The sequence below is a fragment of the Lepidothrix coronata genome, unplaced genomic scaffold, assembly GCF_001604755.1.
Source record: "Lepidothrix coronata isolate B3197 unplaced genomic scaffold, Lepidothrix_coronata-1.0 Scaffold122, whole genome shotgun sequence".
Classification (NCBI taxonomy): Eukaryota; Metazoa; Chordata; class Aves; order Passeriformes; family Pipridae; genus Lepidothrix; species Lepidothrix coronata.
In genome coordinates, this window is record NW_016690302.1 from 713,447 (window position 1) to 737,770 (window position 24,324).

The following is a 24,324-nucleotide window of genomic DNA, read 5'->3' on the forward strand; positions in this document are numbered from 1 at the left end:
CACAGGCTCCTGGCTATTTGCTGTGTTAATCTACACTGTGTCCCTTAAGTTTCAGATTTTTGGGAGAATGTGTTGTTACTTTGTTTGGTGAAAAGTGACTATTTCTCCTTGCCAGCCTCATCTGCAGTTACACCAACAAATGCAAAAGCCAAACAATCCATGGCTGAACAGAGGTTTTAGGGAACTATTGCCACAGAACCAACAAATCAAAAATAGGTGGCTTTCCTCTGTCCTAGAAAATACATACCATCATTTGAACTTTGGAATACTTCCTACGGAGAGAAAAGATGATTTAATGGTGTTTTTAAAGTGGTGTAACTGTGCTAACTTCCACCTGGGGCTGTGCAGAATTAGGTCAGCTATATATTCCCTGGGGGAAAAAAAAGGCAAAACCGCCTGAAAAAACCCCAAAACCTGTTTTAAAATCCCCTGCAAACTGTTCAGATACTGGGTGTGTGCTGTAACCCTCCGTGGCAACAGACACTGTGATTCATTTTCCTTCAGCAAAGTTTGTGTGGTGTCTCCTAGGAACAGCAGTTCCTGCATCAGTCTCATGCCCAAGTTTGGGGAGGGCTCACCCAGAACAGCTCCAGGACGTTAATTCAGTTACTGGATCACAGGGGCTCGAAAAATCTGCCAGAAACAGTCAGAGAAAATCAAGTTACACGTTGGGAAACAGCAAAGGGCAGGACGTGCTGTGTGGCATCTGGGAGGTCACTCACCTCGAAGGGGGCCGGGGAAAATGCCTCTTAAATATTCAAGTACAGAGCAGAAAGGTGCTCAAGTATTTCTCTAACTGGTTGTGATGCCTTTTTTAATTATGGAATTCGGCATTTTAGCTCAATTTAATCAGAATTGCCTTCTCAATATCATTTTTGAAAATTAGGTATCCTTGGGTAATTTAGAATTATCAAAAAATGTACTTAAGTGGAATTCTACTGCATTGTTTTGTGAATCCTGCTTAAGAAGTTCTTGTCAAGTCCCTTACAGGAAAGGGGCCATTCTTCCTCTTTTTATGTTTCTGACACCACCACACAACCCTGAAAAGAGCAGAAACATCCAATTCCCTGTAAGCAGGTGTGTGCTTAAATCTAGAATTTAAGATACTCCTTTTCAAGACAAGTCACACAACGAAGGTCCCCAGCCCAAGAAAAATCTTCTTGAGCATTATTATTCCAGAAAAATGAAAGTAAGTAGTAATTTCTTGCATTTATTAGTACAAAGAAATATAGTTGATTACTCAAATGCTACCTAAAACAGGGAAGTCTGTTTAAATACAGGCAAGAGGGGAGGTTTAAGTTATAAGGAAAAGAGAGCTACACTGTAGAGCAAGGCTCCTGGGGGGTGGTAGAGTAAATCTGTTGCTGGCTGACAGCAGGGTTGTCATCCTGCTATTAAACAGCATTAGCTGTCCTTGCTGCCAGCAGGGGAGAGTTGACAGAGATGTAAATTGTGCCCTTACATAAGTATAAATTGTGATATAATAGAATCAATTGTGCTGAACTGTATTGCTGTAACATCAGCACTTGCCCCAGGAATTTTTCTAGTCTGGAGCTGGAGCACAAGTAGAGACCAGTGACACGATCTTATATTAAAATTTTCCGAGAAAAGCCCCTTTTGCAACATTTGTATAACGTTACCCATTCCTGGGAGGAGCCATTCCCAGCTCAGATGTTTATATTCTGCAGATACAGGGCAGTGTCAAATGTAACTCAACCGTTGATGGTTTCTGTGATCTCTAACACAAAGTCTCTGCATTGTAGTGAGGTTACAGTTGGATTGAAGAAGGGAAATGACATGTTAACGGGGAAGGGAAATCACAAAAAACCTGCAGGTAGCATTTAAATTAATTAAACTAAGAATTGTCCCACAACTGATACGCTTTTGTGGGAGATTTATTTTTAATCCGGCGTCAGCTTTGCTTTTCAGTTCCTCAAATGTCCACTGAAAGAGAGGGGTTTGGTTCACTTTTGTGCCTGGACAGCAATAGAATGGCACTTCCAGCTGCTCCTGTTAAAGTACATTCCATTATTCTGCCCCTGAGAGCTGAATTTGGGAAAGCACTTGTCTGAGCTCACACCTTTGAAATACTCGATACTAGTTCTCCAGATAAAATTGTCTGGGCCACTTATTTCAAGCCTTTGTGTCTTGTGCAATATCTGCATTGACATATTTTCAAATGATAGATGTGTGCCATAATTAGACAAAACATTCCAGTAATGCACTTTGCTATTTATACTCCTCAGGTCAGAGCCTGACACAATGGCAGAATAAATTCGGATTCTGAAGGGCATTGTCTTGGTTAATACATCCCACAGCAAAGGTAAATATTTCTACTTCCTCCTGTCAAAAACTAAAAATATAGAATTTTCATTTTATTGAAAACAGCTACCCATACAGAATTCCTGGTAAAACATTTAAATTCACAAACCTCTTTGATATTGGTTACAACATTTCAAATGTAAAATACCAAGAACTCCTAGAGAGCAGCAGACCTCCAGCCCTGTACAGGCTACACTAAAGCAACCAGCTGGTTTTAATTTAAGGCTGGATTATTTCTGCTTGTGCTCTTCTCATTTTATTAGACTGCTCCTTATTCACCAAAGGTGCTGGTGTGTCTAATTGGTAATAGCTGGAGAAAATTAGAGAAGAAAGCACTTCTTCCATCTTTCCAACACATTCACAGTCTGTCAATAAAAGTAATATATATTAACATGCAGGAAAAAAGCCATAATGTGAAACCATAGCAGTTCAATCATTCTCCAATAAATACAAATATACACCGTGGACAGTTGCCCTCCATCAAAGAAAGAATAAATTTTGGGGTGTTTCTAGAGATTTCTTTCAATAATTCTTAATAAAGAGGGGACAGTGAAACATGTAAGAGTTTTTCTTTATACAGAAAGAAATTCCCTCTTCACCAAAGAAGAGCTCACAGCTCACCAAACCCACAACACAGCAGAATCCAGGCTGGGTTTGGGTGCTGAGGGACAGCCTGCAGGGAAAAGCAGAGCAGGCTTTGTTCTGTGACTTCTGAAGAGGGAAGAAGAGGGGGATTTGAGTTTGTGGAAGGAGTCAAGGTTATAATTATAAAACTGTTCCAGCAGTCCAGGCAGACACAAGCTTTGGAATCCTCCTCCCGTGGAGTAAAGACACACACGTTCACACTCTGCAAGGGGAAGCACCACTGAAAAAAACCCCCACAATCAACCAAACAAAAAAAACCCAAACCCCCCCACTATATCTTCACATTTAATAATTTAGAGTTAATTGCACAGCTCAGAGGTGAACCCTGGATTATATATAACCTGCCCCAAAGTCCCCCTGGAGCTGCCAGCAGCTGTCCCGGCGCTATGAATAGGTGTTCAGTGTCACCTGCTGGGAACATTCCTGACTTCAAAGTATTGCTGATATCTGTGTGCACAGACATTTTACACAGAATTTACTAAGTTATCTCCAACCCTAAACCATACCAGCAAACCTGAACAAAGCCACCCAACCATTTGTATGTTTTACATTTTCACCGACACGCTTCCAAAGAAAGACCCAGGAAACATCCTGTGCGAGTGTGTATCATTTATTGTAGTTCAAGAGAGTCAGGAATTGAACAGAAGACACGGCGAAAAAAACAAATAAAAGAAAAACAACCTGTTTTTTCAGACTTAATTTTAAAACACTGTGGTTTCAAATCCTTTTTAAAAAGGAAATTCAAGTATCATATGCAGGGGGCAGTAATACAAAAATGTTTGTGAATATTTTTTTTTTCATTTTTTTTTTTAAAAACGTAATTCTACATTTCCTGCACCCTTTCTGCTTTGGTAAGGCCAAGCCATGGATACAAATTGGTAGCAACATAAAAAAAATGACCCCCTGCCCCAAACTGCAGCCTCCAAGGATAAAAGTATCTGCTCTCTGTGGACAAGCTCGAATGGCTCAGAACTGTCAGTTAGCATATATCATATCTGCAGCATTGAAAGAATGTATTTCTTTTGTTTAAAAGTCACTGAAATCCTGGTATTCCCAAGCATCTCATTCATGGCAGCTGTTTTAACATGTTTCTATCTCGAGGCTTTTCACAAATACCAGAGCGTCTTGATCAACGTAAAGGAATGGAAATTAAAATCCATGTGTGAAGTCTTTGCTTTTTTGAAATGATCCTTGTGTCTAACACCAATTAAAACCCAAATAGGCGGATGGGTGTAATATAAAAATACGATCCCAAGATGAACACTTTGTTGCAGGCACAGTTATCGCACAGAATATGTTCTTTTGAGGGCAGGGGAATGATTTTGATTTTCACAGGGTTTGTTGGGGGGTTTTTTTGCATTACAAAAAAAAAAAAAGAGAAAAAAAAAAAGAGACAGCAGTGCAGGTTTGATGGGTGGAACAGAAAGAAGGGAGGGAAAGAGGAAAAAGTTACTTTAGCAGCAAAATGTCCAAGGTTCTAACCACAATCAAATTAACGGATATCTGGCGGTAAAAAACAAGGTTGAAGGGATGCTGCCCTGATCCATTTGTCTTTGCTAAAATAATTCAGCTGTAAAAACTCCAAAATGTGACATATTGAAGGACAGTTTTGTAACATAAGCAACTTCCTAGCTTGTCCTCCATGTTATTGACCATCGTTATCACTTAAATATATGTACAAGAATTAAGCTGCTTTTCTCCTCGGCCACATGCTCCTGGTCACTACTGAAGTCAGTGCCGTGGGCGTGCTAATCCCAGAACAGCTTCCAAGTGTTTCTGCTCCACTACTGCCACAACAGCCCACGCCCTGCTCTCCCCACTGCTGTTGGCGTGCACTGCAAGGGAGTTCCTAATGGTCATTCTGCTTGTCTCTCATCCAGGCTTGGATTTGCTCTTTAAGTTCTGGCACTGATAGGGTAAAAAAAAGAAAAGAAAATGATTAAATTACTTAGTAATACAACTACAAGAGAGCTCCTCATGACCAATGGAGATTTCTTCTCTAGTGACCTGATCAGGACTATCTACTACTGTTGTCTTCTCTCTCAATGCAGTTTCTGCACAGCTTTGGGTAAGCGAATGATTCATTTATATATCATAACATTTCTCACCCAGTAGTTATGAAGGGCTCTGAGGGTTTTTTCCCCCATAGAAAAAGGGAAAGCAGAAGGAATGAACTCTTCTGTGCAAGTTGAGATGAAAGAACTGTTGCCTCTACCACTGTGCTCTGAAAGCACAGACCTGCCCACAAAGTGCTTCCCCCAGCCCACAGTTCCAGCTGCTCCACAGTACCTGGTTCCAGCATGTTTTCCGTCAGCGTCTGACGATTGAAAGGATCAGTGGATGAGTTCAACAGGTGCCTCAGGATGATCGACCTGTCCATGATAGTTCCGGATGGCAACCTCACAGGGTCAGTCATCAGGGTGTCCATGAGTGGATCTGAGGGCACAGGTGTCTCCTCATTAGCTATTTTCACCTGATTTGCAGATTTGGGGGGGGTTTTTTACCATTTTCAAGTACATGTAAGCAAAGGATGGCTACGACTGGACAATCCCAAGGAAAAACAAAGGAACTCTTAGCTCTCTCCATTTACTTACCTATCTAGCTGAACTAGGGCAGGATGCAAGGCTTCACAAATAATATCTAAGTTTCTATTAACATTTAGAATTGAAGTAACAAACCAAATCCCTCTTCCAGACAGTCACTATTTAGGAAACTCCACTTGCCTCTGAATTCATCCGGAGCATCACTGTAATCAATCTCTGCACGGGCGTTCTTGGCAACAATTTCCTCCACTTTCTCTGCCAGCAGTTTGAATTTCTCTATTGCTATGGTGGACTTGATTCCAGCCTTTCTCATCTTGGAGATAACCTCCTCAAAGAGCTCTTTACTGTAGGACCTCTACAAGCAAAGCACAAAAAGACAACTTTGCTGAGTTGTAGGATCCTCACCTGCCATAAAAATGCTGAAGATATTTTAATGCACTTTTAAAACTGCAGAAGAAGGGATCAATGAAACCTCAAGCTTACATCAGACTCAAAAGCAGTATGTGGTAACATTTCATCTAGCACCAAAAGGTCAACTTTGGGTAGACTTATGATTCTTTTTTTTACTAGTCATCACCACTGTAGGACTGTTCAGGACCAAAAAAAGGCAACATCACCTAAAGAAAATGAGGAAGTCACTCAGAGAGGCTGACTATGATTATCGGGATTGTTCCTCACACAAAACATCTGTCTTGCCACTCTCCTGTCTGTATTATTGTTCTCACAAGTCTTGGCTGCAAACACAGCACAAAATGAATTAATTTTTTTAATTTCTTAATTTCTCTGTTAATGTGCAAGGCAGCACTGGGAAAGAAGTGATTCTTTCTCCTAATCCAAAGAAGAACTAACAGAAAAGCCACCCCATGATGTTGCAAAAATAGTAAGGCAGCTCAGAGGGAGCAAATGCTGGAGATTTGCCAACCGGTGCAGTAGGAATATCCAGAGAGACCAAATGCATGTCCTGTAGTTCCCACAAAGCAAGCATTGCTCTCATGTGAAAAATCGAGTTAGGGAAGGACTTTTGTAGCTGCTTCTGTTCTACAGACACCGTTTCCTTTTAACTTCACAGTGCCATGTTTTGATGTAAACCTTTTAATAAAAAAACACTATTTACACTGCAGTGCAAGGTTGAATTACATGACAAAACAAAACACAGTGAGTCTCACAGATTTCTGTTTCCCTTGGGATTTTTGAAGTGTTCAACTTCTTGAAGCAGCCTCACTTCTTTCATCTCCACCACATGGCACCAAGCAATGCCATTCAGCACTGGGGACACAGTGCCCACCCAAACTCCTTTCTAGTGCAGAGAGAAGGGAGCTGTGGCAACATGCCCGGGGCTGCAGAAACATTTGCAGATTCCCTCTCCAACGTGCTGGGATTTGCAAATGGGACACGGCTCAAAATGCTTTAGAGAGACCCCGCCATGATCAAGCAACTTTTTGTTTGTTTTGTTTTGTTCTGCCAATCCCAGCAGCCATTAACCAGCCACACATTTCCTTGGTGGTTCTTTCCTGTCACTGACAGTTTCCAAGACACTGGTCACTCCCCCCACTCCTTTTTTCTGAAGGGCCACTTTGTTAATGGAGCTTTTTTCCAGTTCCCACACCCGCAGGCTTCTTTCTTTCGAGCCCCTACGTCAGTGTGTGTGTTTGCTGTGGCTGCCATGGATGAATGATGGATAACACCCTCACTTTCTCATATACTGACCAGCATCAAAATGCACAGAATGCTCATTATACACATGCAGATGCATAAGGGCTGTTTCAGAAGTGTTCCTGATATTATCTGCAATTATCAGAACTTAAATAATTACAGAAAAACGATCTTGAGTTACCCCAGTACTGCTGCTCACTAGACATGCAAGCACAGCCTCCTGTGCTGTAAACTCTTCCTCTAGAGCTTCAAGGAGCCACTGACAACACTTTTCCCCCCTCTGTATTTTGAAAAGTTTGTATTTTAAGACACAGGCACGGACAGATGTAAATCAGTAGTTGAGACAACTCTGCAAGGACACAGAGGTGAGCGATAGCTTATCTTGCTGTTAATGGTACCATGAGGAGTTCAAAGGTGTCCTTAACTGTCTCATTCATGCTGGGCTTTGTCAGGTTATTACACAGCCATTTAATAAAGTGATATCAGAGGGGATACAATTTGCAAACTGTTGATCTAGAGAATGAACTTTGATGTGTTAAATGAGACTCTTTGTCCCAGCTGTTTTGATGAGGAAGGGGGAGGGAATCAAAACTCCGTGTGCCATCTGCAAAGGGACAAAGTACTTCTGCTAATTTATGATGAGGCTGTAGCTAATAAGCAGCTCAGGAAATTTCCTCTGTGTGCGAAGTGCTATAGATATTTATGTATGTTTATAAGTTTGCAAAACACTGGGAACACCCATCTACAAAGAGCAGACAGAATACGAACAGAGACGATCTGCTGAAAGAAAACAAACTGCAGATGTAGAAGACAGAGTGGTTGGCAGCACACAGATGAAACACTTCTAGGGTATTCTGCAGAGTCCTGTTTGTCCACAGTGCTTTTGCACTTCCCCTCATCCTTCTGGAGCCCACCTGATCATCAGCAATTGCTTTAGCAAAGCGAGCACAATCCAGCTGCAGGTAAATGTCCGTCAGTTGGTCCAACAGCTTCTTTGGTTCAAACCCATATTTCTCTGGGTTTTCGACTTTCAGGTCACGGCACTTGGGGCCACACAGTTGCTGTAAGTTAAAGTTCAACATAGCAGCCAGTCGTGGTCCAAGCTCCTACAAAGGCAAAGTAAAAGAGATCAAAGTGTGAAGGCAGTGACAGTGAAGATTATCACTGGATTTGCACACAGCAAGATCAGGAATTATTAACCAATACACTTTTCCTTTGTAGGCTTGTAGGAAGTGTCTGCTCTTTATGCATGTTTGCCATTAAGAAATGCCATGCAAACAGCTTCTGCCTAGAAGGATGACACCATCCCAGTGACTCAGGTGATGCTCTCACATCAAATAATATCAACAGCAATTAGGCTTTAATGATTGGAGAAAGAGGAGGAGAGTGGAGACAAAGCGCTACCAAACACTTCCAGGTTATTATCCAGAGATGTCAGAGAAGCAAGAAACCAACTTAAACCTGAGAAGGACTTACAGGTCTGAGAAAAGGCTTTTGGACCTGCTTGGTAAGGATATGGAACATATCAACAGTTTCTGTGGCCAGGGCGAGATATGAGCGGGACACGCGCTCGTCCTGTGCCAGCTGCGACTGCCGCGCCTGCTGCTGGTCCTGCAAACAAACACAGAGCGGTCACAGCTCCCCCAGCAGCACCCACAGCCCCTCACAGCCACAGTGCCAACGGCATCTAGGCAAGAGAACAGACAGCAACTCAAACACAGATGTGAGGCACCTCTGAATCTAAGGTACAGCTGCTCGCTTTTACTACCCAGTCCTAATGTCTGCACCAATCCTCCTGAATTCTGCAACTCTAGAGGATGAAAGCAAATGGCATCACAGGCCCCCACGGTTACTGAGTCTGTTTACATTCTCTAACTGCTCCTCACAGCTGCAGAACTGGGTTATGTTTCCTTTCCATCCAAATGCCAATAACTTCAAAACCAGCTTGGGATCTGAGAGTCAAATGAGGTTCTCTCTAATTTATGCACCACCATAAATAATAAACACTCCCCGGTGGAACAATCTGTAGGTGATGTACCAGCTCATTTTGTAACTACAGTAATGGCTTTACCTTGCTGGTAGGCACAGGCAGGAAGAAAGGCTTCAGAAGAGCAAACCAGAATATGTTTAACAAACAGGATTTTATAGCTTTTCTTTTTGTACTTTTTGGTTTGTTTTTTTTAAATCAATAACCTTAAAATAGAAATACCCGACATTGGTGGGTCAACACACACAATTATTGTTTAATCAGGCCGAGCTCTGAGGTACAGGACTATAATTGTCTGCATCGAATCTACCAAGGATCAATGCATTAACAAAATAAAAGCTTCTACTCCTTGAAGTCAATTCAACTGGCGAGCATCTTCCCAAACCTCCTTCAGGAAGGTTAAAGTCTCGGTTTCTCCACTTAGAATTAAGTGCACAGTAATTTGAAACGTTACACTATTTCCACTTCACACCACTCTCTTTGCCAGGCACAACATAACCAGGCAGAATGATGGTTTTCAGCAGAATGTCATCCAGAGTGACCACGGCCATACTGGCAGCAAGAAAAAGCATCGAGAACCGCTTCTCACGAGCAGCTCTTTGGTGCTGCCCCTTATTAAAAAGTGGGTTTTAATGGTCTTGTATTAAAAAAAATTAAAAATAAGTAAAGGGCACTTTGAAAAACAGCTCTGTTCACCCTGGGCAGCAGGTCCCATTGCTCTTTATTCTTCATCTCCTCTTGCACTTCATGGATACGTTTTAGGGACTCCAGACTCTCATCCAGCAAGAAAGTTGTGTCATTTATCAGCATGTTGATGTAGCGAACAAACTGCTTCCCAGAGCTGAAAACATCGAAACACAGGTATCACGGCAGAGCAGGTGGGCCTGCAGAGCAGACTGCAACCCCAGCAACACTCCTGCACTGAATATTTCCAACAACGCTCCCATTCCCCAAGCCAAGGTGATTGTGGTGTCCAGAGCTCAGCTTAGAAACACTCCAGTTCTACTGGGAGGGGTTGCCATGTACAGGACAATGGAAAGCAGCATCACCCATTCCCAAAGGCAGGGACTCCTCAGGTCCCTGCCCGAGCAGCCTGGTGGCAGGGAGCAGTGCTAGACACAACCTCTTACTCACTTGAACTCCTCCATAAAGGTACCATGGTGAGCAATGTTTTGCCAGAGGCTTTTGAAGATGGTGCTGATGTGGTAGCGGATCGTGAACTTGTCATAGAACTCGCTCGTGGCTCCGGTGTGTTCCACATCTGGAAAACAGCACAGATCCCGGGACTGAAATCCCAACTCTCCCAGCAGGATTCCCCTGCAGCACACGTCTCTCCCCACTGCCTCCAGTGGGATGAGCTGCGAGCACCAAGCTTTAAGAGATGGAGTTCAATTCCCATTCAAAAGTCTTCATTGTAACTCCCATTAAAAGAAGCAGCACTGCACATTTGCTCACCCAGACCCAACCTCATTTCTGAAGAAAAACCCTCAGAAACCAAAACTTTCTGCTCTATTCAAGTCTGCTCTTCATCCCACAGTCTAAAATTTCACTAAGAAAATTCCAGGAACAGACAACAGACCTGGGAACAGACCAACAAAAATAGTTGGGTTTACCGGTGCAAAAACTCTTCTGAAGCATCTGAATCTACAGGACCAGCAAAACTACAACGGGGAGTTCTACAGTCTCAGTGCTGCCTTACAAGCAAAGCAAAAAGCAAACCAAAAGCTTTAATTTGGGAATCCAAACACCACAAAACCAACTGTCACATCGATCTACAGTGCTGCAGCTGCCAGTGCACAGCAGCTTGTGGAAGGATTGGAATTCTCAAGGTCCCATCTAATGCTGTTGCCCCCAGTTCCTGAGCAATAAAGCCTCGTCTTCGCAAGACCCAAGATCTACCAATTTTTGGGTTTGTTGGGGTTTTTTGTGCTGTTTTTTTCTCATGGTTACCACATCAAACACAACCTTTGGCCTTCGAGTACTCACCACTGTGCACTCAGTGAGCTACAGACAAAGCACTTACCTGTGTAAAACTTCATCAAGGAGGGCACCAACAATTTGGTGGAGAGAGGGTGATTCTCAATCATTTCAAAGAACTTCTGTGTGCGGGGCTGCACAGCTGGATTTGTCATGAACATCACCTCCACCAGCTTGGCCACTAAATAAGGATTTCGGATGTAGTTCTGGTTGCACAGCATCACAACAAGGAACATCACTATGTCCTGAGTACAGGGCTCATACAGCACCTGAGGAGCATATCTGGGAACAGGGAGAGAGGGAAACTAAATGCAAAACCCCAACCCTCATGTTCTACTCCTTAAGCTCTGGCTTTTTAAAAATACTATTCTAGTGATGATTTAACATGTCACAAGATCAAAAGGTCTCACTGCAAACCATAAAGAAAATTCCTGGGGAGGGAACCCAACTGTCTTCCATGAAAAATTTAGGTTAGAAGGGACTCTGGAACTCATCTAGGCATTAGAGCTGCAGCAATGCTGCCATTCCATACTCTTATGGCTTCTGTTCAAAACCAGACCATTAAGTACAGAATAACTATAAAACCACTTTTGCACCCTGAATTTATGCATGTGCCACCTGCTACAGGGGCAAGTGACAGTACAAGTTTCCTTCAGATATAACTTTACTTACTGTACAATAAAAAATAAAAATTCGGCGACATCTTCCACGTAAAACTCTGGCAACGCTGCAAATACCTTGGGAACCTCAGGAGTTAAAGGCAATTTTATGCTGTAGAATAAAAGAGACAACAAACAGGACAGTAAATCAGCAGGGTTAAGCAGAAAGTGCCCTGTGGTGTCCTATGGAATTATCCTATGGGAACACTTTATAATAGTTCCAAAACTGACTTCTTAAAATTCCATGTCAGTGCTTCAAGGGTCCCAAAATACCTGAGGGTGCTCCCCCAAACCCAGCTGAGCTTAAACTCTAATAAGATACTCTAATAAGAATGTATGTCACTGACATAAATAAAGTAACAAGCAAATAACAGTGGAGATGCTGTAAATAAAAATCGTTCTACAACTGCTAAATTCAGTGAGCAATCAAACATGGGCTGGAATATCTTTGATACAATTTATACAGGTAATCCCAACACTCACTTGGGGTAGGCAGGGTCTAGAATGCGAAGCATCAGCTGGATCACCATGCCATAGAAATTCAGGCATCTCCTGAGAAAGTTTTCATCCAGCAAACCGGCGTCTGCACAGGCCTTGCACCTCACCAGTTTCTGCAGAACAGGCACACAAAAACTAATCCAGGGCAAGACAACATCAAGGAAGGTCAAACCTCTCCCAGCTAATCAATAAATGTGTGAATCACGACAATTACCCAGGGGTTTTGTTCTCACAGCACACTCAGAGCAGGGGACACAGGCCCCAGCACAGCCAGTCAAACACAGGTGACTCAGAGCTGCAGGGGCAGAGGTGCCTTTTCCAAGCTTGATGGGAACAATGAAAGAGGTAACAAAGGTATCAAAGCAGGAAAATGTGCAATTAAAGTCATTTCGGTGCTACAGCTCAGGAAATTTGTGCCAATTTGTGCTAGGAAGACCTGAGCAATACAAACCTCCAGAAAAGGGCACCCCAGCTTACTCATCTGTGCAGGAACCCTGAGTGAGACTGGGGACTCGAGAGTTCCTGCTTGGGCATGGACTGTGCACACACAGCTGCCTCTGAACAAAGCACAGTCCCTTTGCTCTCTCTCCAATAAAAAACATCCAATTTTCTTCTTTCTGAAGAACACTAAGTGAATCTTGGTGTTACTTTGAACCTTAAAGTCACCGCTGATGTTATACTGTGTCACCTCCTGCAGCTCTCAGGTGGGTCATGGGTTCAAACCCAACCACTGTCAAGCCTCATCAGCGAGAAGTTGCATTTAAACATTAAAGTCAACACACTGACAGGCTACAAAGGCATTTAGCCAGGAACAGAATCACTTACAGACCTTGAGCTGTGTCTTGCACCGTTTCAGCATCTCTCGATGCCTGGTGGCCAGAGGGGAATCCTTCCATTGACTTTCGTTGTTTTTCAAATCTTCCACAGTCCTGAAAGGCAGAGGCAGCAGCTGGTTATCACACAGAGGGGAAATGTGCTGCCATTACCAGGCATTTAACCTTCCTATCTGTATTTAAAAGAGCCGATCATTTCCATGGAAGTTACCCATCAGCACGACAAGAAAAACAAACTGCTTTTGTAAATGCGGATTAAACATCTGCACAGCCTGCACTCACCACACACACAGGCTCCAACATCCACGCCTTTCAGGGACACCAAAGGGATGGAACACACAAGGGCTCTATCCTGCCTCACAAACTAATTTTACTATTAAAAAAAAAAAGGGGAAAAAATTGCCTTTTTTTTTGTTTGGTTTTGGGTTTTTTTTCCCCCCCCGCTGAAGTCTGTGGTCATGCTCAAGGAAGGTTAAAATGGTGTCATGAAAATTAAACCTAAAATTTGCCCTACCACAAAGAAGGATTGGTCCAGCTAATAATGAGATATTTGGAGATTTCATTCATCTTCTGGTATCAGAAAGGAAAAATGGAAAACAAAATCAGCTAAGGAAGGAAAAGGTGGCCAACAGCAGGTCTTGTTAGAAATGAGAAAGGTAAAAGTCTGCATCCTGTGTAACTTCCCACTTTCTAGAGTTGCAAATGACTTTCTGGAGTTCTGTTCTACCCTTCTTATGCTCCACTCCTCAGAAAATTCAGGCTTGCAGAGGAGTACAGTATGTGAACAATCTACAGTCTCCCTGGCAGTGTAAGGACCAGGAAATCAAGGGGTTTGACATTCCTCCCTTTTCTTACCCATCATCTCACTCTGCCCAACAGAAGAGAGAACTCAAATGTACATTACACACACCACTTAGACTAAAAAAATCCTCCATATGCCCGTATCTGAGTCCTTTTTAGGAGGGGCAGCTGATCAGAACAAAGCTCATACACTGAACTGCACGAATACAGCCCCTTTTCATCCCTGCTCTAAACACAAATCCTCTTCCCCACCAATCTCTGGCTGAAGCAGACCAACATCCAGTGTAATTTCTTTATGACCAACACCTAAAGACGTTGCCCAGTGTTGCAATTGAGCAGTTGATGGAAAACACTGACCCCTGAGCTCCTGCTGCTGCCAGGAGAGCCAAGAGCTCCTCACTCTGCACCCTTGGACAGGGAGTGCTGCATCAGCAACTCCTGGGCAGCAATTCTAAATAAGGAGAAAGCAGCAATTCCTTTTTCAAGCCAACATATGGCTGTTTTACAAGTAATCCACAGGCTGTTTATAGGAAAATACTCTTTCCTTTAAGATAAGCTGACTCTTCCCGCTCCGCTCTCTCTGCAGCTTCCCAGGTTCTTGGCCTGCATGTGCCTTAAAAATGAAATCACTTCAAATGCAGTCCAAAAATCCAGTAATGAACTCATGGCATGACTGCCAAGGAACATTTACCAAAATGCAATGAGTGCAATTCTAAACAATGGAAAATACTGATGATACAAAAATCTGTTCTAATTTTAACAGAGGATTCTTCGACGTTCAGCAACTACAAAAACCTATTTGAATGGATGTCAAGAGAAATGGAAGACAGGAGTATCCTCATGCCAACATCATAATGTATATGTGAGTTATGACTTTTAAAACAGTAAACCTTATGCTGAATTACATGTGCACCAACAATATTAAGAGGTTACTGCTGAAGGCTTCTCTCCCCTAGAGCATGAGGAGTCCTCCCACCTCAGGAGCTGAGGGGAAAAAGGTAAATAATGTCTGGGACATTCAAAACAGCTCAGGCAGGACTAACAAAGTCTTGTTTCTGAAATCACATCACACATGGAACTTTACATGCACTGCTCCAGCTGTCAGAGAGCCTGAGGCACGGATGACCTGCCAGCTACACCACAGATTACTTGTAATAACCAGTGTTAAGTTAACTAACTTAACTTAACACTGGTTAAGTATCAAAATGATCTGAAGAGAGTTATCTTTTAAAGAGAATGGTCTTCTCACCAACCTGAGCTGCCTGGTGTAACCAACAGCCTCCACCTCACTATTATCTGAATTCCTGATTCAAGCCACAGTCCCTCAACACACCCAAAAATCCCCAAGGACCAAAAGCAGCAGCGTAACAGATACTGAGGTGATCTGTACTCAGCAGCAGTTCCACCCAAACTGTCCTTCTAATTCCATTTAATTTACTGGACTTGGTGGGAAGAGGACATTGGGGGCTGCCAGGACCCTCTGAGGCAGCAGAAAACCAAACACCCAACCTGTTGAGCTCCCTGATGGCTCGCAGCCTCCGGATGTACCGACGGCAGCTGGGCAGGATGGACAGGTGGTGGGCGTGCAGGGTGAGGAAGAAACATTCCGTTGGGAATTTCGGCTCAGAAAATGGAGACGGATCCCTGTCTAGAAAAACAAACACACAAAAAAGCAGCAGAGGTGAATAAATGAAAAAAATGAACTGCCTCATCTAGGGGTGAGACCTTGAACTCAGCTTTCTTCAGAACAAGGAAGAGCAGACAGCACCAAGAAAAGGGATTTAGGAATAGGGGAGTTATTTGCTGGGATCAAATACTTCCATGTACCTCCACGGCAGAACCAGAAGGCACAGTAAATGCTTAATAAGAGTACTAACAAAGTTCAGCAAGCCAGGCTGCAACATCCTCCATTGTTGCTTTCACTCTTGTCTCATCCGTGGGGAGCTCGATCCGACACCTGGGGTGGAATATGTACATGGGATCAACCGTTTCCAGCTTTATCTTCGTACTCAGTTGCTGCAGTACCCAGAGGAAGTTGAGCATGAAGCCATCTGTGGACACCAAACGATCGTCTGTCTGTGGGGTGAGAAAGCAAAGGGCTGAGGACAAGCTGAGAAGCACAAGGGTTCAGTTCCAACAGTCCCCAACATCACTGAGCTGTGCCAGTTCAAGAGGAGGGAGGAATGAAGAACATGGCTCTGCCAGGAGACTTCTGTGGCAGTGGGCAATCAGTTACTGACTTACAGATCTTCCTTCTCTGTGGTTCAATAATCACCCTCCAGAACATCAAACAAACGTATAAAAAGAAGCAGAAAATTATCTAAGAAATTAAAAGGGCCTCTTTGGAGAATGTTTGGCCCACAGGTACAGAGAGCAACAGAAGAGCTTCAAATAGTTGCTGAGCATCAGTTCATCAATTTTATCTTAAGTGTAGTTTCTGTTACTCCTTCACTGGAATTTCACAGAAATACTTCTAGTAATGGTTCCGAATGTTCACTTTTGAAAAGGAGACATGAAGACAACAATGAACAGCTTCAGCTGTTCAAGACTCACACGCAGATTTTATCACAGGAAACGAGTGCGATGCATTAATTAAACAATGGCAAAATCCCATCCCTGGTGTTTCACTGGAGCCAGGCCAGTTCAGACCTGCCCTGCTCCTTCTGCAGACGCCCCATTCCAAGCCCAGCACCTCCCCAGCTGGGAAAGCTGCTTGTCAAACACAGTCAATTGGGATGAAGCCCTCAGAGATGGGGCAAGGGGAGTACAAAGCTTTGAACACCTAATATAGAACCTCTGCTGATGAAGTGACATCTCAGCCCTACGAGAGGAGATAAACTGATAAAACAGATTGATTTAAGAAATGAAAGATGTATTGCAAGGGACAAAGACTGAGGACAGGGCTTCTTGCCTGTGGTAGCAGGCACTCAAATTCTTTTGTCCTCCATTCTAGACCACCAAGGCATGAGCCATCCAGAGCTATTTGTGGATGGATGAGGCCAATGAATCACAGGAAGAGCATTTCCTTTTATTTACCTGCATTTGGGCCTTTTTCATGTTGGCATTGACAACAGCTGCCATGTAACCCAGAGCTGCCTCCCGGGTCTCCCCGTTCAGTAGGATACTGTGCAGGATCTTGAACAGCTCTTGCTGGAATTTCAAACAAACATCCTTGTCAGGTTGCACACACTTCCCAACATCACAGTCCTGCCTTCTGTTTGCCTCTATTTTCGTGTTCTTCAAATTCCACAGAACTCACTAAAACTTCTGTTATGGTGGCTGTTACTGTCAACTTTCTGTGCATGTGTTAGTTCTGACATTACTTACACAAAAAATGTAAATACAAGATTAGTGACACAAAACTAACACAGTGTTTATTTACTCATCCTTTCACATGAACTGTAGCCCATGACTAACTGATCTGATATTTTCTGAATTGGCTTACAGCCTCAGAGAAATATTTGTAGCACTGTATTTTTTTCCCCAATTCCTTTCAGCCACATCCCCAAACATCTGTGGCTTAACACAGAAGCTCATTTTTTTAGATTATATTCCTCATCTATGCCAAGACCAAAACCCCCCCATATTATGCATTTCTTTAAAGAAATGAGCACACTCACCCTTGCTAATTCCAGGTAATGTTGCAAAGACTGGCTGACGACCCGGGTGTTTTCAAGAGTAATGGCAGGCCCTGAGAAGTACTTTTCAACTACTTTGTTCTGAAAGGAAATATTGGCAAATGTATCAAATGTATTGGAGATGTAAAAAAACCCTTAACAACAAAAACACCCCACCGTGCTACTACGAACATCCTCCTGTGACACTTACATCATCTTCAGCAAAGACAGAGAGACTGAAGAAGGCTCCAAGGTAGGAAAGTCTTTGCAGTTCTCTTCCTGCACCTGTGCTTAAAGATTTAGGCAACCACAAGGGCAAAGAGACAACCTAAAAATAGGAGAAACAGCAAGTTCTTCAACGCTGCCGTGTCAGCCCTCCTGCTTTGTCACCTTCCCGTGTCTGCCACACGCCCCCGGCCCTTCCCCGCTCAGTCACGCTGAGGGCTACATGGAAACACCTCCTCAGCCTTCCAGCTACCCAGCAACTCCTGTTTGTCCCAGTTTTCCTGAAGTCTCAGGGGAAAGGATTCCCTCTACCAGCTTAATTTAAACCATTGTTTCGCATGAGATGCTCCAGCAGCCCTTGCTTGGAGTTCTGGAGAACATTATCAGTGTGGATTGTACACCACCACCACCACCACACTCAGTGTCGTGGTTCTTTTAACTGGGTCCACTTACCAAACTGCACATAGGGTGTGTTTTCCCAAACTTGATTTCACAAAGTTCACATAGTGCCTACAAAGAAATCCCAGTAAAAATCACTTTTGTGAGTAATTCCTAAGCAACCTGTCTGCAAAAAACAAGCTTAACGTGGCAAACTGCTGCAAGAGCCCAGCCTTTCTCTCTTGATCAGTGGGAAAACCTCACTCTTGTGGTGAAGGGAGGGAGAGCACACCCTGCTCCCATTTTAGCTTTTACATCTGCTCCAAGTTGTCTCAAAAAGGCCAACGTGTCTCCCAGAATAACAAATTATTGCGCTTATTTCAAAAATTAGCTGTGCAAATTGTTGTTTGCTCAGAACATGACAATGCCTGTGCTGGACTCCTGAGCCACCACATTAAACCCAGCAACAATAATAAATAGAGCAACTGTTCTCTCCATACACCAAGACCTTTGTCTTCTGAATCAGAGTGGAAAAATGTCAAATGAACACAGAACCCAGGAACAAAGAACCCTATCCAAGATCTCTAACTCACTTTCAACTGCAGCACAGAAAGAAGAAAGCAGTTGTAACAGAGAATTCTGGAAACACAAAAATGCTGTTGGCCTTCCCACTTCTCCTGTATTATGTGTTCTCATTCTTCAATTATACTACAGCTACCAACTGCTATTCCATCCTCCTGTTGCAAACTGTGCCAGCCAGAGATAATGAAAACACAGACTCATTTTTGAGCAGCCCTTCCTTGTAGCCACACAGCCAAGCTTGCAGCAGTTCACATTTTAAACTGGGGGAATAACAGCAGAGCAGGAAAACACAGAGCCACAAAAAAAATATTGGTTTTTTGCAAAAGTACCAGAGTTACTTAATCAATTTTGATTTGCAGCCCCCCAGTCCAGCTGATTTGCTGAAGGGCAAGTTAAAGCTGAGGTGTAACAGCCTTTTTTGGCACCACACACACAGAAGATCCTAAAATGTGAAGGTGTTAGTTGACAATGCTCAATTTACCAGGAACCCAGACTGCTCCGTGGTGGCCAAACACACTTTGCAAAGAGTGGTTTGGTTTGGCAATAAAAGCAGCAGGAGGGGAGCAGATCTAGGACTGAGAATGTACTTTAAAAAAACTAAAAATAAACCCCTCAGCTTTTCAGCCAGGGAATACTATGATGTTTTCCTCAGTAAATAGTCCCCAGTTCAAATATTTTGGGTTTCATGCAACAGATCTGAGTTTCCCACAGACAAAAGTGAGTCCAACATACACTGGTATGGACAGTGGCTGTTATTCCCCAGACCTAAACTGAGAGGAGCTTACCAGGATTTTATAACCATCCACAGTATTATAGTCATGCATGATGAAATTCATACATTTGATTAATCTTATATCAAGCAATATACACAAACATTTGAGTAGACCCCTATACAAAGTGTTCATTAAGCTTAAGCCATTATTGCCTCACACTCTACTAGATTTTTAATGTTCTTTTACACATCTCATACCACATTAAGCTTCCTACAGAGTTTAACAGCAATCCACCAACCAAAAAAAGCCCCCAAAATGTTGAAGTCCATTATCTTGTATAGAATCTGCATGTTATCAATGATCATAAAGAAACTTCTAGAAGTGGACAGTCCTTACCATAAGGGGATATTTAAAATTGTCACTATCAAGGGAGCACTCTTTGGAAGCTACAGCCAGGCCTTGTAAGATGGGAATAAAGATCTGTAAAAACACAAGTAGATTAACTTTATTCAGGATAAAAGAAACAATCAAATTACTCTATTGTTGAAGTGCCTGTTCATTCTCCAAATATCCAAGTCACACAAAAGCAAAACCAAGATATCTTCTTTAAATTTCTTTCAACCTTTAAATAATCAGTTAAGCCTGAAGGCTTAAGAGATTACTCAAAGCTAAAAAGCAACTTGTTTGCTGTAGTGGATGTGCTGAGGTGTTGTGCCCTCAGGTTCTCTGCAGGCACGTGTGTTAGACACGAAGCAGAGCCCCAGTTCTGCCCAGGTGCCCAACACCCTGAGTGCCCAAATGGGTAATCACTGCCCTGCCTGGACACTTGGGGTAATAACACAGCTCTAATTTTGCAGGATGTGTAAGGTGGGAAGGATAATAAGCAGCAGTCAAGGGTTGTTAGGAAAGAGGAAGTGACTTGACAGGAACTTATTAATCAGAAGTAATTACAGCCATTTAGTGAGTCCCAATCACACAGCTCTGACAACTGTACCCTCACAACATAAACCAACAGGAATTCTCCAACAGTAACAAGAGATCCCACTGAATTCTGAATTTAAAGTATATTGTGTTGCTTCTATGAAGAGACAAAGAAAATATTAAATCATATCAGGGAAAAGGACTATAGAGGTGTCCATGTCCTTCAGTCAGAGGGAGGGTTCTCCTCTCCAGGGCAGGTGACCTTTAACACTTTTATAACCACTTTCTGACAGTCTTAAATGTACTGGCAACTGCATGAAGGTCTACTAAAAGGAGTTCAGACAGAAATATAAATTATTAACAGGTACTTGCACTACATATAAAAGTTATGTCATTCTTTTCAAAACTGGAAGGATCAAATGCCATTCCAAAGGCTCCTTCACAGCCAAGTCCCACAATATTACAGTGCTAATTAGAGACAATGACAACCTCACTGATCTGCTCTACAGTACATGGACTAGAGGTTTGATAGTTNCTCAGTGAACTGCTCTGACACACCAAATAAACCATTTTCAGTCATTTCCTCTGCAAAATATGAATTACTGGACTGGGACTTGTAAAGTGCTGTTAATACCTTAGATGCAAAATATTAAAGATGCAAAGAGGGCTAAAGATTGCAAAATGGAAAACACAATAAATCTTCCTGAGTAGAACTCCAGCAGATTGCTTACATGTACATTGTTTTAGGGATTTTGTACTAAAGGATGAAACCCAGGATCAATCTTGCAATATAAACCTGCATATTCCACTTCAGCATCAGTGTGTGCTGCTTATTAACAAATGCACTTTTCATAATTAGAACTAGCAAATAATGGAAGTCAGCCTTTTTCACAAAAGGAACAAAACCAGATTCCAACTGTTTGGGAGGCTGACAGCCCCTGAGCTGCAGGATAAACCTCTGGAAATCTTGGATACTGCAACTAATAGAATCACGTGCTATAGCTACTTATCTTTGACCTGTGCCTTACCTGTTTGAACACCTCTTCATCCTGATAAGTTGTCCTCACCAATTCTTGGATGAAGCCAAATGGGAGATTCCTACACAGCATATATGGTACCAGCAAAGACTGCTGCTGCAATGACCTTTATTTGCATTAAAAAAAAATAAATAAATCCAAAACTACTGATTACTTGCAGTAGTATTTGCAGAAATGTCAGAGCAATCACACGTAAGGATGTGTCTGAGAGCACGTTATCAATGTGTAGATACACCTATTCCTTCCTAATCTTATCTGCCTGGGGAAAGGTTCCTCTAAAATAGGTGCTGCTGCCAACCCCACACTGCAGTTAATGAAGCTGGAAGAAAACAGCAGCTTCTGTGGACTAACTGGTTGCCCCTTCTACCCCCTCTGATGAAAAAAACCCTTTATTAGGCTCAACTAGTTAAGTAACAACATTTTATACAGGTGTTTTTCCAGATTAAAGAAGAAAATTAGTCTTTCCTGAATTAATGCAGTCATTACTTTTAACTGCTCCCTAGGATTTTTAAAAAGTATTTTTTTCCCCTTATTACATATATAAAACTTATCCTAATGCCAACATTGGTTCATGTGAAGACAAAACTAATCTTGAAGCACAGGGAATAACTGGTGCACCTTTGAAGATCATAGAAGTGTTCTCTGGGGACACAAACATAAAATCATGCAGATTTTAGTACAAGTCACATCTTTTTAGTGTTCCAAGTAGCCCAGCTGCTGGTTAAACAACTGCACTTGGAATCTCAGAGTAGAGATTTAGTGCAGAAAGCCCACAGAGAGCTTGACATTCCCAAACCTGCTGTGGTAACTCTGAAGCAAAGAAGTGCTGTGCCCCTTCAGCAGGTTTTCCTACACATTTTAAGATTGTTGGTCAGGTGCAGCTCTACTGGGTACTGCCTTCCACAGGAGGAGTGCCCCAGCAATCTGTCAGTAAAACAGTTTAAGCATAAGGCAAGGCAAAAACCAGCTTAGCTAACTGGTTTAAACCCTTTCAAACTGTTCTCATCAACCTGGAGGATTTTACCCAAACACAAACAGGAAATATTCTCCTCTCCACCATCAGTGAAGCAACAAAGGATTCCTCTGGCACGTAAATATCCTGCTCTAAAAACTGACTTAAGTGTTCTTATCTAGTCCTCAGAAGAAAGAAAGGATCCTGGAACAGTCTAACATGATTAACCCCAGCTTTATTTACCTTGGTTGTGTTAAGGATCCCTGGAGCACCAAAGCAGCGTGAGAAATGCACTGGGATCGGATGTTGCTCAGTAACTGGCTGACTGTTGGCTGGCTACACATCTGATAAAAACAACTTGATCTTAATACAAACCAGAATTTGGATACAGAACAGACATTTCTTTATTAGTGCAGTATAACTAACGTGCAAACTAAGTTTATCACTGCTCCAGCTAAAAACCTGCCAGGTTATTTATAAGTAGTGTTGGTTGGTTGTTTTTTTCCCCCAGAAGTAAAAGCTTAGAGCAGAATACAGACCACTGACAGGGAGCTGGTCTCTCAAAAATATGTTTTACATGGCATAAATTTGGATAAAATGCAGTAGATCAAAAAGGGAAGGATCATTTCTAACACAGGGCTTACTTAAGATATAAAATATACATGTGATTTAAATATGATGAATTAACAAGAGTCAAAGGTACCTAATAAATTCTATAGATCTGTTTCTACAAAGCCATCAGGAAGGAACTCTCAATTCCCACAAGTGAGTAAGAGGAGTGTCTGGGACAGCACTGATACAACTTTACTCATCTGAAACGTACCTTTGGTGCTTTTCTCTCCTCTATTCCAACTCTGTCAAAACACTCAATGAGGTAGTTCAGCATCTCTGTCTCCTTACAGTTTTCAATGGTGAAGTGGTCACTGCAGGAATCGGAAACACTTGAGCTGCCAGAGCCTCCCATACTTTAAAACACACAAAAACCAGAAACAAGGCATTAGGGACAGTTCTTCACTTGTGCACAATCAAACAATTCACCAGCTCTTCCTCTGCCAGTGCTCTGAACACTCCATCCCATCACACACAGGGCCCAGCAGTTCAGGGAGCTCCTGTGAGCTGTGAAGGGCTCTCCAAGCACCAATTTGTCCAACCCTGGAGGTTCAGAGCTGTACCATGACTGAAGAATCAACCACCTCATTAACTAAGGAGCTGAAGGACAGCAGCAAGGAGCATGACTTTAATGGGAACCAGTGAATCTCTGAATTCTCTGAATCGGTGAATTCTCACCTGGCAACACCACAAACGGACAGGCTTTGAGTTGTACCTGAACTGTTGGCACACTCAGGACACCCCAACACTTCCAGGCCGTGGTGCAGCCTCTGCACAGGCTCCACAGCCAGCACTAAAAATGGCAGAAATGTCCAAATTCTGTTAACACCACCAAGCCAGGGAAGGCAGGAGCCTCCCACTGCCAAGGACAGACCTGGGCTGACAGACAGGGCCACAGACACTTGATGTGCTCTGAGGAAGGAGAATAAATAAACCAGGAGGCAACACAGCCAACCCACTGCTCCTTTTAACACTCCCACATTCGAGATCATTTTGTTTCAACTCAGATCATTTCAGTTCCCTCACACTAAAATACACCATTTAATTAAGTAGCGCAGCACTGAGGGGGGGGAACCCACTGATATTGTAAACACAAAAACTAAACCCACAAAACCAACACCATCCTTGAGAGCAGAGAGAAAGGGAACACAAGTGAGAACAGCCCCACGACTCTCAATCTCAGACTTGTTATCTCTACAGAATTCTTCTCTACACACCAGCTTGGCAAAGCTAATTAAGAGCAAAACCCTCATTTTGCAGAAGAGAATTAAGACATGATGTAGTCACTTTATGTAAATGAAATTTTTAAAAATAGCAATTACGTGGATGAGCTGCTGCAATTCTCCAAGAAAAGCCTGTGCACAGTCGGGGT

General features: G+C 42.7%; 1 protein-coding gene across 1 annotated transcript in view; it reads right to left on the minus strand.

Moving 5' to 3' along the window:
* Positions 1-3,559: 3,559 nt before the first annotated feature.
* UBE4B (ubiquitination factor E4B) overlaps positions 3,560-24,324 on the minus strand; it is a 38,340-nt gene continuing 17,575 nt past the window's right edge. The window contains exons 8-28 of the mRNA XM_017825682.1: positions 23,167-23,308; positions 22,587-22,687; positions 21,383-21,497; positions 19,830-19,913; positions 18,214-18,270; positions 17,747-17,863; positions 17,539-17,637; positions 16,955-17,068; positions 15,796-15,994; positions 15,428-15,566; positions 13,114-13,213; positions 12,270-12,397; positions 11,800-11,898; positions 11,174-11,409; positions 10,285-10,411; positions 9,847-9,991; positions 8,640-8,774; positions 8,078-8,269; positions 5,691-5,865; positions 5,257-5,403; positions 3,560-4,875 (exon numbers count right to left, since the gene is read on the minus strand). Coding sequence (XP_017681171.1) covers positions 4,817-4,875; positions 5,257-5,403; positions 5,691-5,865; positions 8,078-8,269; positions 8,640-8,774; positions 9,847-9,991; positions 10,285-10,411; positions 11,174-11,409; positions 11,800-11,898; positions 12,270-12,397; positions 13,114-13,213; positions 15,428-15,566; positions 15,796-15,994; positions 16,955-17,068; positions 17,539-17,637; positions 17,747-17,863; positions 18,214-18,270; positions 19,830-19,913; positions 21,383-21,497; positions 22,587-22,687; positions 23,167-23,308 — 2,710 coding nt within the window. The 3' untranslated portion in view covers positions 3,560-4,816. The remainder of the gene's footprint in view (positions 4,876-5,256; positions 5,404-5,690; positions 5,866-8,077; positions 8,270-8,639; positions 8,775-9,846; positions 9,992-10,284; positions 10,412-11,173; positions 11,410-11,799; positions 11,899-12,269; positions 12,398-13,113; positions 13,214-15,427; positions 15,567-15,795; positions 15,995-16,954; positions 17,069-17,538; positions 17,638-17,746; positions 17,864-18,213; positions 18,271-19,829; positions 19,914-21,382; positions 21,498-22,586; positions 22,688-23,166; positions 23,309-24,324) is intronic.